We start from the raw sequence: 11,639 nt of genomic DNA on the forward strand, positions 1-11,639 counted from the left end.
ATGCTGTTATGTGGATGGACTTTTAACACAAGATGCTTTTGCAGATGACTTGTGACCATCAATGTCTGGTTACCAGCATTGAGGCAAAGTGGCCTGGGTCTGTCCATGACTCCCGGATCTTCAGGGAGTCTGCACTGTGCCACAGATTGGAGCAAGGTATGGCAATTGCAAAAGTAATATGTTGCATTTTGTAATACTGATAATGCTAACATCAATTTTCATCTTCAGGGTTCTTCAGTGGATTGCTGGTAGGGGACCGAGGGTACGCCTGTCAGCCCTTTCTGATGACCCCCTATCCTGACCCAAACACAGGGCCACAGAATGCTTTTAATGTGGCCCTTACCAGAACAAGGGTCAGGATCGATACTCAAAGCACGCTTCAACTGCCTGCGTGGCCTTTGAGTGGCCCCAGACCAGGCTTGTGAAATTGTGACAGCCTGTGTCGTGCTCCACAACGTGGCCACAGTAAGAAAGGAGAGAGCCCCACCTGTCAGCCAGCAATCCCCAGATGTGGTAGACCCCATCACCATTGACTACCCTACTGGCAGGGCCGTGAGAAAGGCTATTACAGAGCAGTTTTTTGTTTAAGGGGAGACTAAAACATGTTTTATTTTTTTCACAATTCAGTTGGGCTATTTTAGTTCCATAGCATTTGAGCTATACGGATTTTCTTTAATGGCTGTTGCCACCATATTCTGATTAATGGAGTGGTAAAAAGGAGATATCCAAAGCGCCCAGTGTAAAGACTTTGGATTCTAATATGTTGACAAAATGAAACAAGGATTTTCATTCAGTCTTATTCCAATGTTCTGATTACCATCCTGGAAATGTATGCAAATGTAATCATATTTTACAACTTAATTCATAATTTGCTCATTCAAACATTTACAGGAAACTAGTAATGAAATGACCTAATATTAGTTATCAATTGGGGAGGTTTCATGTTGATATGTTATCCCTATTCACTGGGGTGTCTCCCCCTTAACCCCTTCTGTTGTTCTTGGGTCGATTTGACCCATTTTCTAATCATTTCCATATCAGTAATTTGGGTTTCTTTCAACCACAACATTTCAAAGAAAAAACAACATGTATGGTACCGTACAATGCTCTTCACTTCATTTCAAGTGAAATAAATGATCATTTTACTACTTTCATTGAAGTTGGATGTTTTATTCACTTATAAACAGCTCTGTTTCAAAACACAATAAATAGGACATTGAAAGAAAAAAAAAATGGTGAAAACCCCCACAAAAAACTTGTTGTTAAAAGAAGAAAATTGTTAAAAGACAAACGTAGAATAAAGAAAGAAAATACATCCTCATGCGTTGTCCCTTTCCTAGGAACACAGAAAAAGAATGTCAGTGTAACTGTACGTTTTGTCATTTATACATTCAGTTATGTACTACCTACCTTCTCAAGCTTTTCTATCTCCAGCCTAGTTTTCTTTATTAAAAGCTTCTCATATTCTATATCCAGCTCCAGGGCCCTCACATTGTCTGCTCCAACCTGAAACAAATAAAAGAACATTGTCCATTTGCAAGGCACACTTGGAGGAAGTTGAAGGTGTCCATTTGACTACTGTGTTTTAAGGTCCATTGCTTACCACGTGTCTTTGTCTTGGCCTTGACGTGGAGGCCCTAGGCTCAGGGGGTGGAATATGTTCCTCCTCCTCTTCCTGTTCCTGCTGAGTTTAACACCATAGCAATTTAATCAATTTATCAATCATATTTGAAATGAGCACTTTAAGGACTTGTGTCTCATGTTCAGACCACCACCATTAGCAAGTCATTACAGACACTTCAATCACAGCCACACATTCACACACTCTCACCATCTGTGTTGCAAGTGGTAAAAAAACTCAAAAGTGTACCCCCAAAACGCTCTCTGAGCAGGCAGACACAGTGTCCTGATCATCTAGGACCTCCACGTGAGGAAATAAATGGCCTATTTGATCAATATTCAGCAACCACATATGGCATACATACTGGTGTATGACTATTAGTTTCACTGTTACCGCTGTATGGCACAGTGGGACGACAGTGGGTGGTGGTGGTGGCAGCAACACCACTGTATCTCCTGTCACTGCAGAGCACAGTAATACATTTCACTCCTACAATATTCAGAAAGAATTGTTGAATGAACATGGTCACGTAGATTACTTGTACATGTATGTACCCTGTACATATGCCTGGGTCTGTGAGCTGCTGCCACCAGGGTCAGAAGAAATGCCCCCTTCCACTCCTTCCATCAGGGGCCGACCCTGATTGCTGGAGAGGGCCAGCTCCTCAGCAGGAGTGAAGTCCTGTGGGGGAGGGCCCCCTCCAGTCTTCTTTGCCTCATTTTTCTTCCTGTTGGCTGCACGCAATTTCGTTGTTCTATAGACCCTTTGTATACCAATATCCTACAAAAGGGACTGATCCCGCAATTCAACCTTGTACTTGTTGGCCTTAAAATATGTGCAAGTATTGCTACTGCTACTTACCGGTTTGAAATATGTTTTTATATTTAATTTTTATTTGCTCCCACGATCGTTTGCCACTGCCGGGGTTGCAACTAAAATAATACGGCAACATAAGTTATGGAATGCACAAGTGTAATTATGGTCAGATATTTCTCCTGTGACAGTTATATCAATAAGTCATGTAACGTACGCATTTACAGCGTCTGCTATTTTCTGCCAGCTTTCCCTCCTTGCTTTGGCAGCAGCGACTGTGTTGCTTTTAGCCCCTATTATGTGTTTAAATTGCTGATAAGTTTGTATGATTATGGTCTGCTCCTCCTGTGTGAAATATGCAGCTCTAGTTTTGTCCGTGTTTGCGATTGGACATACGGCGTGATCACCGCCCCTTTTATGTGAACGCGCGCGTCTCTAGATTGGAAAAACCTGGGTTGACTGAACTAGTTGATAACTAGCGTCGTGATACAGCTTATGCGGGACCGTGGTTGTTAGGTTAGGTGAAGCCGGGTAACTGAAAGAAATCCAGGACATGTTGATCTCGCTTCGTAGTACAGGCCTCAGGACTCAGTACCCTAAAGTTAAACTCAGTTTTTCCACCGTAATAACACATAATAACATGAAACAATTAGATAAGTTTGTTATTTAGCTGCAGGCAGCAGGACCATACTGTTGGAGCAGCTTCACCCACAAGACCATGCTGATCGTATGACATCACCAGCAAGACCACCAAAAAACAACAAACCGACCAGCACTCGCTAACCTGAATAGTAGTGCAAGCATTTTGTGAGAAAAAAGGGGTGAATCTCCCACAAATTGCACCAGAAAATCTGACAAATGTTTATTACTCATAAAAGTCTCCTCTATAAAATATAAAAAAAATCCTAAAAGATCCAAGTGGTGGAAAATAATGAAAAATACTGAAATTGATGATGCCGCAATTTCCCATTGCAGCCCATGTTAAGTGGAGACACTGCAGGTGAATGAGGAAAATATTTTAACTAACAGATATCACCATGAAACTTCCCCAGTTGATTATTTACATTATACCAATGCATGGGAAAATAGCTTCCAAGTTGAAAAATACGAAACACCTTTATTTATTCAAATTAGCACATATATAATTAGATAATGTCTCATTTGCATAATGAAATTCCCCTCCTATTTGCACTTATTTTCTAAAGAACACCTAATTAACTCTTAGATCTTCACCCCTTTAGGGTATTCATAGAGGTCGCATAGAGCACAGGTTTTTTTTTTCGTATGCTGACGACCTTTTATTATTCATGTAAGACCCAGTGTCAACCGTCCGGCATGCAGTGGAGACAGACACGGATAAAGATACTGACAAAACAATTGCTGCTGGCCAGTTCTCCATCGTATACAGATCACCACAAGCATATAGGCAACGATAGCTGGAGAGCCATCCTGCAAATTCTAACGTTTCGGAACTGATTGGTGGGGATTCCTAGGGAGTAATTACTTCATTGGTTTGTTTTTTGGTTGCTTGCTTGCTTGCTTGATTGATTGATAACACACAAGTGACTGGCTGATTACACTCCATTAGTATCTGCCTCTGTTTCTGATTGGTGTATTGCCGTTAAGCTCTTTTTTGGCAGTTTAGACCCCTCTCTCTCTCTCTCTCTTTTTTACTATTAAAAAATAAAAACCTTCAAATTTGATTCACAATTTAAAATTACCTCTGTGTCACACACACACACACACACACACACACACACACACACACACACACACACACACACACACACACACACACACACACACACACACCTTCTTCAACCTGGACTGGGCTGGATTTTCAGAATTAAAGCTACCAGACGCTAACAGAACCTTACTGAGGTGCCCTAGAGTAGGGTGTATTTTCAAAATAAAAGTCCTAAAAGGTAACTTAATCATTATTCTCTAGTACTTCTTCTTGTCAGCTGACGACCCTCCACTATCAAACAGTGGCCTACTGAGGTTGGCCAGCCTCCAAGACAGTGAGAGGGTCATCACACCTGCAATTGAGGAAACTCAAACACTTTGCAGCTGGTTACTTTAAAACAAAAAAGTGTTAATAAATGTATTTATTTAGAGTTTGGTCAGCTTCTAATTTCCAATGTAACATCAGTGTCTTGGGGCAGCAGTTGATGGTCCCTCCCCCGGTTCTGAATTGACTTTTGAAAGTTTCTCTTCTTCTTTGGCCTTTTTATCTGGAGGTCCTTTCTGTCCGGAGCCAGCGTTTGATGTGGGAGCCTCATTACTTTCGTCCATTCTCACTTCCCGCAACATCCAGTAACTCTGTAATATGCTGCTGATTGTAATTCGCTGCTCCACAACAGGGTGCAGAATGCTTCGGATAAGGTCTTGTGCCTCAGACGAAACAGACGGAGTGTTTGGGAAGTTGATATTATGCTGGATTTGAATTCTCACCATCCTCCTAACGTTGCTGGAATCATACGGCATTGCTGCATAGAGCATCATATACAGCACAACACCCATACTCCACACATCAGACACTTTGGGGTTGTACGGATAACTTCTCAAAATCTCAGGCGATGCATAGGACGAGGTGCCACAGAAGGTTTCACTCAGCACCAACCGCCCGTCTGCGTAAGTGAGCCTCCTGCTGAACCCAAAGTCACACACTTTGAGGTTGAAGTGTGTATCCAGCAGCATGTTTTCACATTTAAGGTCTCTGTGGGCCATGTCACTGTTGTGAAGGTATTGGACGGCCTCGCACAGCTGTGTGAAAAGCCTGCAGCTTGAATGTTCAGGTAAGGCTCCCCTGACATTGATATGCTTCAAGAGGTCTCCTTTAACACAGAGCTCCATCACCACATAGACCTAGAGATACAAAAGTGCATGGTGAAATATAGGAACGTGCAATAGATGTCAAAATAAAATTTTAATTAAATAAGAAGAATCTGACCTAACAACACAAATGGTAGCACTTTTACAGCCAAATTCCACTGGGTGCGTCTGCGCTGTGTTCCGCCGGCACCGTGGACACCACCAGAAATCACGGCCATTCAAGACAGTGCTTGTTATTTCACCAGCTGCGATGCAGCGCGTTCCAGAACTGCATCCCAGAACCGCATCCCAGAACCACGTCCCAGTACCGCGTCCCATAAGCACGTCCAAGAAGCGCATCCGAGAAGCGTGCGAGAGGTGGCTAAAATATGCGCCAGGTCTATTTTTCACGCATGCTGCGGGGCGTTCAACAGGCCGGGCAGCAAGTGGAAGGACGAGAGCATCCAGTTAATTTACCCAGGCTCTCAGTGTGGTATGGCGCGTGGCGGAGGACGGAACAAAACCGCGCTGCAGACGGAATCCGTCAATTCGGCGCCTGGTGGAATTTCGGGGTTATGTCAGGATCAGACTACACGATTTTTTTGTCTTTCACGACAGTCATTATGTCAGACTAGACAGACATATTGCCAACAATTCTTGCTGGGTCTTGGACAGAAGAGTGGAAACACTACAAGTATGACACCATTCAGCCCCCAGACAGAATATGTCGTATACTCTATACGAGTATAGTGCTGTCGTGAAGATCATGCGCAAGTTCATAGGTCGACGCTTTGGTGGAGCAGCAGTCTCTCAAAAACTCCCGAATATCTTTTAAACTGACCATTGTCGATCTGAAATAATATACATAATACAGATTCACAACTGCATAGCCCATTTCTCGCTTAAAATGTTTTCAGAATCAGGTTTGGGTGAACTATTTTCGTAAAATAAGAGATCGTATTCCAAACAAGCCGCCATTATGGTCTGTTTTGAAATCACGGTTGTAAGAGGGCGGAGCCTGTTTTCTTTGCTTGTCAGTGGTCAAAGTGAAGAGAAACAATTAACCACTAGTGGCTAGCCCACTAGCGTGCAATGCTGGGAAGCGGGGCGATCCCTGCTGTGAAAAAAGCCTATATGGGCACTGTGTGCTCTAGACAGCAGCAGTAGCGTCTCTCCTTCCTTTCGCCATGTTTACATATGTGCGCCACATGACATGTATGTCAAAATTGGGCTGAATTTGTGTAGTCTGATCCTGACATTAGCCGTGCTATTGTTGTGGCTCTAGATATGGCAATGTCTGTTGGGTTGTCCACCATAGCTCATACTGATTGTGGTGATCTTCTGACCCTCTCTCTAGCTCCACCAGCAGGTTGACATTTTTGGCTTTTAGTGAAAGATTTCAACAACTATTTAAAGGATTGCCATGAAATTTACTACAGACATCCATGTTCCCCTCAAGATGAATAGTAATGCCTTTGGTGATACCCTTTTCATCTAGCACCATCATCAGCTCAGAACTTCAATTATCTTGACAAAGTACTGTATCATATAGCAAAACAAATGTCATTTCCACCAACCTCAGCTGTACTTTGTTAAATGCAAATTAGGGGATGCCAGAATGCTTAAACTAAGATGGGGAACATGGTACATATTATCAGCAGCATCAACAACTTAGTCATTTGGAGTTAGCAAGGTGATTTAGCTCAAAGCATTGCTGGGCCAAATGCAGCCGCACAGAGCTGCTGTAGCAGCTGTAGACTGTTGTCTTGTTTAGGCGACAGCAGTATATTGTCATTCAATGGACTTACTTTAATTCTACCATTGCTGCCACAAATACCGAACAAATCCTCCAAATTAAACAAGAAAATAGGTTGTTGGTAAGCATTTTCTGATCGAACGCCACTATCTTGGTTAGGATTAGAAAAAGATCATGGTTTGGGTTAGAATTACTACTTCATTAATGTTAGAGGACTTTGTCATCATGACTACAATTTTTAACCATGTGGTTAAGGTTAGGGAATGACCACTGTCATGGTTAAAAGAAACCAATGTTGACGGTTGTAAATGGGAAGTGAACAGCGATCTGCTGTTAAAAAAGCATGACGTTTTGTTGATCCATCCATCCATCCATCATCCATCCATCATCCATCCATCATCCATCCATCCATCCATCCATCCATCCATCCATCATCTATCATCTATCTATCAATCCATCCATCCATATATCATCTATCCATTAAAAGAATCTGTCCTATCAGTAGTCTGTTGTTATAGCCATTTTATGTCTCAGCCATTTCAAATGTAACTGGCTCTTTCCATGTATTAATATTTACGTGTATTATTTCTGAACACCTTTAGCTAACTCTGTGTAGATACAGATGTAGTAAGTAGTAAGTAAATACAGTATCAGTCATCCAAATGTATATGGCTACTATTGATGCCATTTAATTGGTAGGCTCCAATTAGGAAATATTACATTGACATAAAGGTCAGAAATAGTTTGGAATGTTTTCTTGATTGAAATCCAGCTTTTATTTGAAGTTTATTCAGAGATCAAAGGTCGGACAATTGAACCATGCCCTTTTCTTGGACCTTTTGGTGTACTATCAGAGGATCTTCTGGCAAGGCGTCTCATTCTTTGGCAGGTGGATTTCCGAGGTCATGCATTTTCTCAAAATAGAGATGACAAGACACACTGCTGGGATCGACTGGGAAATTTTATGTAGTGTGGCAGCCTTTTATTTCTTATGTGGAACAATTAACTTTTCCCTGTACCTATTGAAAATGTGTATTTTTGTCGTTTGTTTGATTTAGTTGTATTTATTTAATTTCTTCTCAATGTATTATATCTGTGTAATCCCTGTTGTGTCTCTATACTGTGTATGTATGCAACACTCAATAAAAACACGTTGACCAATAAAACCCAAGTTGTATTTTATGGGTGTAATACAAAGCTATCTATAGGGGCTTTCCGACCGGAGGGATTTTTGCAGTTCTTAGAACTAAACGTTCCTAGAACACTTTTTTCGTCGTGTTCCGACAGGAAAAATTTGGGGATTTTTAAGTTCCTCTGGCCGCTGTAGCGTACTTTTTTAGCTCCTACTTCAGAGCAGGGTCTTTTCCCTTTTCCTAGGTGTACTTGATTGGTCGAACTTATAAGTCACGCCCACTGCCAACTCGGAAACTTGCAGGCAGAGCAGCGACCAACAACGGGACATTTTTAACAATTTTCACCATCTTATTCATCATTAAATTCACTTCTGACAACGTTTTAGGCGAGAAATTAACTGTTTAGATTTCGAATATAGGCAGTCTTGCGAAAATTGATGCCGAATTGACAATTTGCTTCAAAGTTTTCGGAGTTCAGAAGCTCCATGAAGTGAGGCGACAGCCAGCAAGCGCCTGCCCCGGCTTCTAGCTCGTCGCTTGGCCAGTCATGCTCAGACACCTCGCTGTGAGCTGGAGGTCTCTCAGACCGCTCTCGTAAATAAGTGGCTTTTATTCAACTTTCGTTGACGGTTCGTTTGTTTAAATATCACAACACATGTCCATCATAAGATTAACGGGAACCTGTGGTTAACTGTCTTTTCAGAGTTAAACTCCACAAGCCTGTCCTGCGGCTCGCCGGCCGTCACACACACACACACACACACACACACACACACACACACACACACACACACACACACACACACGTCCACAGCGCAGCAGGCAGAGGCGGGGTCTGTTCCGAGTATAATAAAGCCCCGTCTGTGTTGAGCAAAACATTACGTGAATTACTACGAGAATGGACGTGCATTTAATATAGGAAAAGTGCACAAGTATTAGCATAATTTGTTGTTGTTGTATCTGTAACTGTAAGGTCTAGTGACGATGCTATAACCGATCCTATAGACTGTTGCCGTGCTTGCGTCACTCCCTTACCCCTCCTACCAGTCCCTATGGCCACTTGGCCAGTGGGAATGCAAATGGAAAAAATTATTTTAGGGGAGAGTAGTTCTTAGAACTGCTTAGAAGTGTACTTTTCCTCTAAAAAGTACAAGTACTATCTGGTCGGAAAGCACCTTATATCTGTTCTATCTATTTCACAAAGGTATTTACATTTGGTTTTACACTGGATGCCAGCAGCGGGGCCTACAGTGGCAATTGGTAGAGTTTGTAAAGGCCGCTCAAATTTCTATGTTACGTGTTTTTTTGGGGCTTTTCCACCTTTAATTTTGACAGTACAGCTAGGTGAGAAAGGGGGAGAAGACATGCAGGAAATCGTCACAGATCGGATTTGAACCGTGGACCTCTGCGTCGAGGCATAAACCTCTCAGGATATGTACGCCTGCTATACCCACTGACCAACCCGGCCACTGTTACATGTTTTTTCTACCGCCATTTATACCCAAATTTATTTAAAAACAGCGGTTATTGGGCTAAAAATACCAATAATAGCAATAGCTTCTCTGCTGCAGCCCGACGGCAGAAAGAATTGTGTTGTGATCACAAAAGATGCTTCTCATTGAAATACATTAGTTTAAAAAACGTGCTGATCATCACGAAAAAAAACTAGTGTCCATGTACACGAATCAATAGATTCAATTTACGTGAACATTTCACGAACTGCAGTGAGACTGGTTTGTCATATATGTAGGCCTGTATGTATGTATATGTATGTATGTCTATATGCTCACAGAATATTCAAAGTAACTATGTAAGTTCAACTATGTACCTGAATGAATCACATAATTAAACATGGCTTGTATTTGAATTCCACAATCCAAAAGAAGAAGTTTTAAAAGTGTATATAAAAACTGGGTAAATGTTAATAGTTGGGCAGAAATGACCGAGGCCGAGTGGATAAAAACAGGTGGTTAGTGAAAAAATACAAGTAAGATTTGCATTGGGCCATAAAGAATGATCTTTCACAGAATATTAAATAAATACAAAATATTGATTACCTTGCTTGTATGTGACTCAAAGATGTCAAGAGTCTTGATAATGTGAGGATGGTTCAAAGACCTGATGATCTCCATTTCCCGAGACAGAAACTTTTCCAAGTAACTAGGATTAACCTTATTTTTGTCTATAACCTTTATGGCAACCCTTCTCTTTAGTCGGCTTGAGTATGCACTCACAACTTTGCCAAACATGCCTTCTCCCAGGTTGCATTTAAAGCTATAACCGCGGCTCTCCATTAGCCTTTTATTCATCATGAATGTAAGGATGACCACAGTAAGTTGAGTTACCGGAATTCCCTCCAAAACCTGATCTAGTTTGGTAGGGAAATGCCACTTGGTCAGATTGGAACAGTTTATTGAATCAGAACATTATGACATCATTTTAGAAGCGATGATTCTGAGAACCTTCCATCGGAACTCTATGTACTCTGTCAACGCATTCTAAAGGTCTTTTCACACAGGGAACGACTGTCGTCCCTCGTAATTCATTTTCAATGAGAGGCGAGTGGGCAGAAGGATGGGTGCGGACAATCTGACAGCCAACGCGACAAGCGGGCGCAATCCCGTGAAACTGTCGCATTCATGCTCGTCGCATTCACACACGCCCGTCGCACGCATGTCTTGACACAAATCAATGAACAATAGACAGACTTTTGTGTTTGTGAGTTCCCTAAAATATCAAACTGTTTTCTAAACAGTTATCAGGAGATAGACAGTGGAGCGTTTGCTTGTCAGACAGCACAAGACTGGATTTATCAGGTAACGTCTGTAATTATGACTATGCTAATTTAGCTTACTTTAGCTATCGATAACAGTTCGTGGTTAGGAAAGACTAGGATTGCCACTATTTGTTATAAATCAAATCGACCTGTGATTAGTAATATATGATACCACGGTCAACTACTCTCATTCAGTTGTATCAGCAGGATCCCCATGGTTACTGAGCATTGATCGCCTGGCATTTACTCGCGGAGCGTTGTCCGCCTGTCTGTTCACGTGAGGAGCGCAGTGAGAGCCCACGGATCCACGCGACTACGCAGGCCAAGTGTCGCTTAGCGTCTGAAAAGAACTTAATGAACCGGTTCGTATGATATCGTACGAACAGGGCACAGTAAGGTACCGGTCGGCCTCAGCCGTTGCAGTTAAGTTTAGCTGACGAGAGGTGACTGCTAGCCGGCTACAGAGCACCGTGAGGTCCTGGTCATTTCAGCGGCCGATAAAAGGTGACTGTCCTGTAGCGGCGACAGTTTAAGCACCAAAACTAGTTAAGATTAGAAAAAAAGATTGTGATTTGAAGTAAAACAACGGACCCCTTAAGTAGTACTCTGGGGACATGAACACACGTTTTCTTGGTGAAAGTCTTTTGGTTTCCCCTGGGACGCGAACTCCACTCCCCTGCTTATAAGCCCCTGAAAACAACTAAAGATTAGAAAAAATCCATTGGA

At 42.1% G+C, this 11,639-nt stretch overlaps 1 protein-coding gene across 1 annotated transcript; it reads right to left on the minus strand.

Annotated features, from left to right (window-relative positions):
- Positions 1-1,318: 1,318 nt before the first annotated feature.
- tssk6 (testis-specific serine kinase 6) lies at positions 1,319-10,449 on the minus strand. The gene is made up of 6 exons (XM_078256098.1): positions 10,195-10,449; positions 4,720-5,302; positions 2,176-2,355; positions 2,015-2,082; positions 1,411-1,506; positions 1,319-1,336 (listed from the first exon to the last, which is right to left on the minus strand). Exons 1-6 carry the CDS (start codon positions 10,447-10,449, stop codon positions 1,319-1,321), a joined length of 1,200 nt encoding a protein of 399 aa, XP_078112224.1.
- Positions 10,450-11,639: the final 1,190 nt, after the last annotated feature.

This window comes from Sander vitreus, chromosome 1 (genome assembly GCF_031162955.1).
Source record: "Sander vitreus isolate 19-12246 chromosome 1, sanVit1, whole genome shotgun sequence".
NCBI lineage: Eukaryota > Metazoa > Chordata > Actinopteri > Perciformes > Percidae > Sander > Sander vitreus.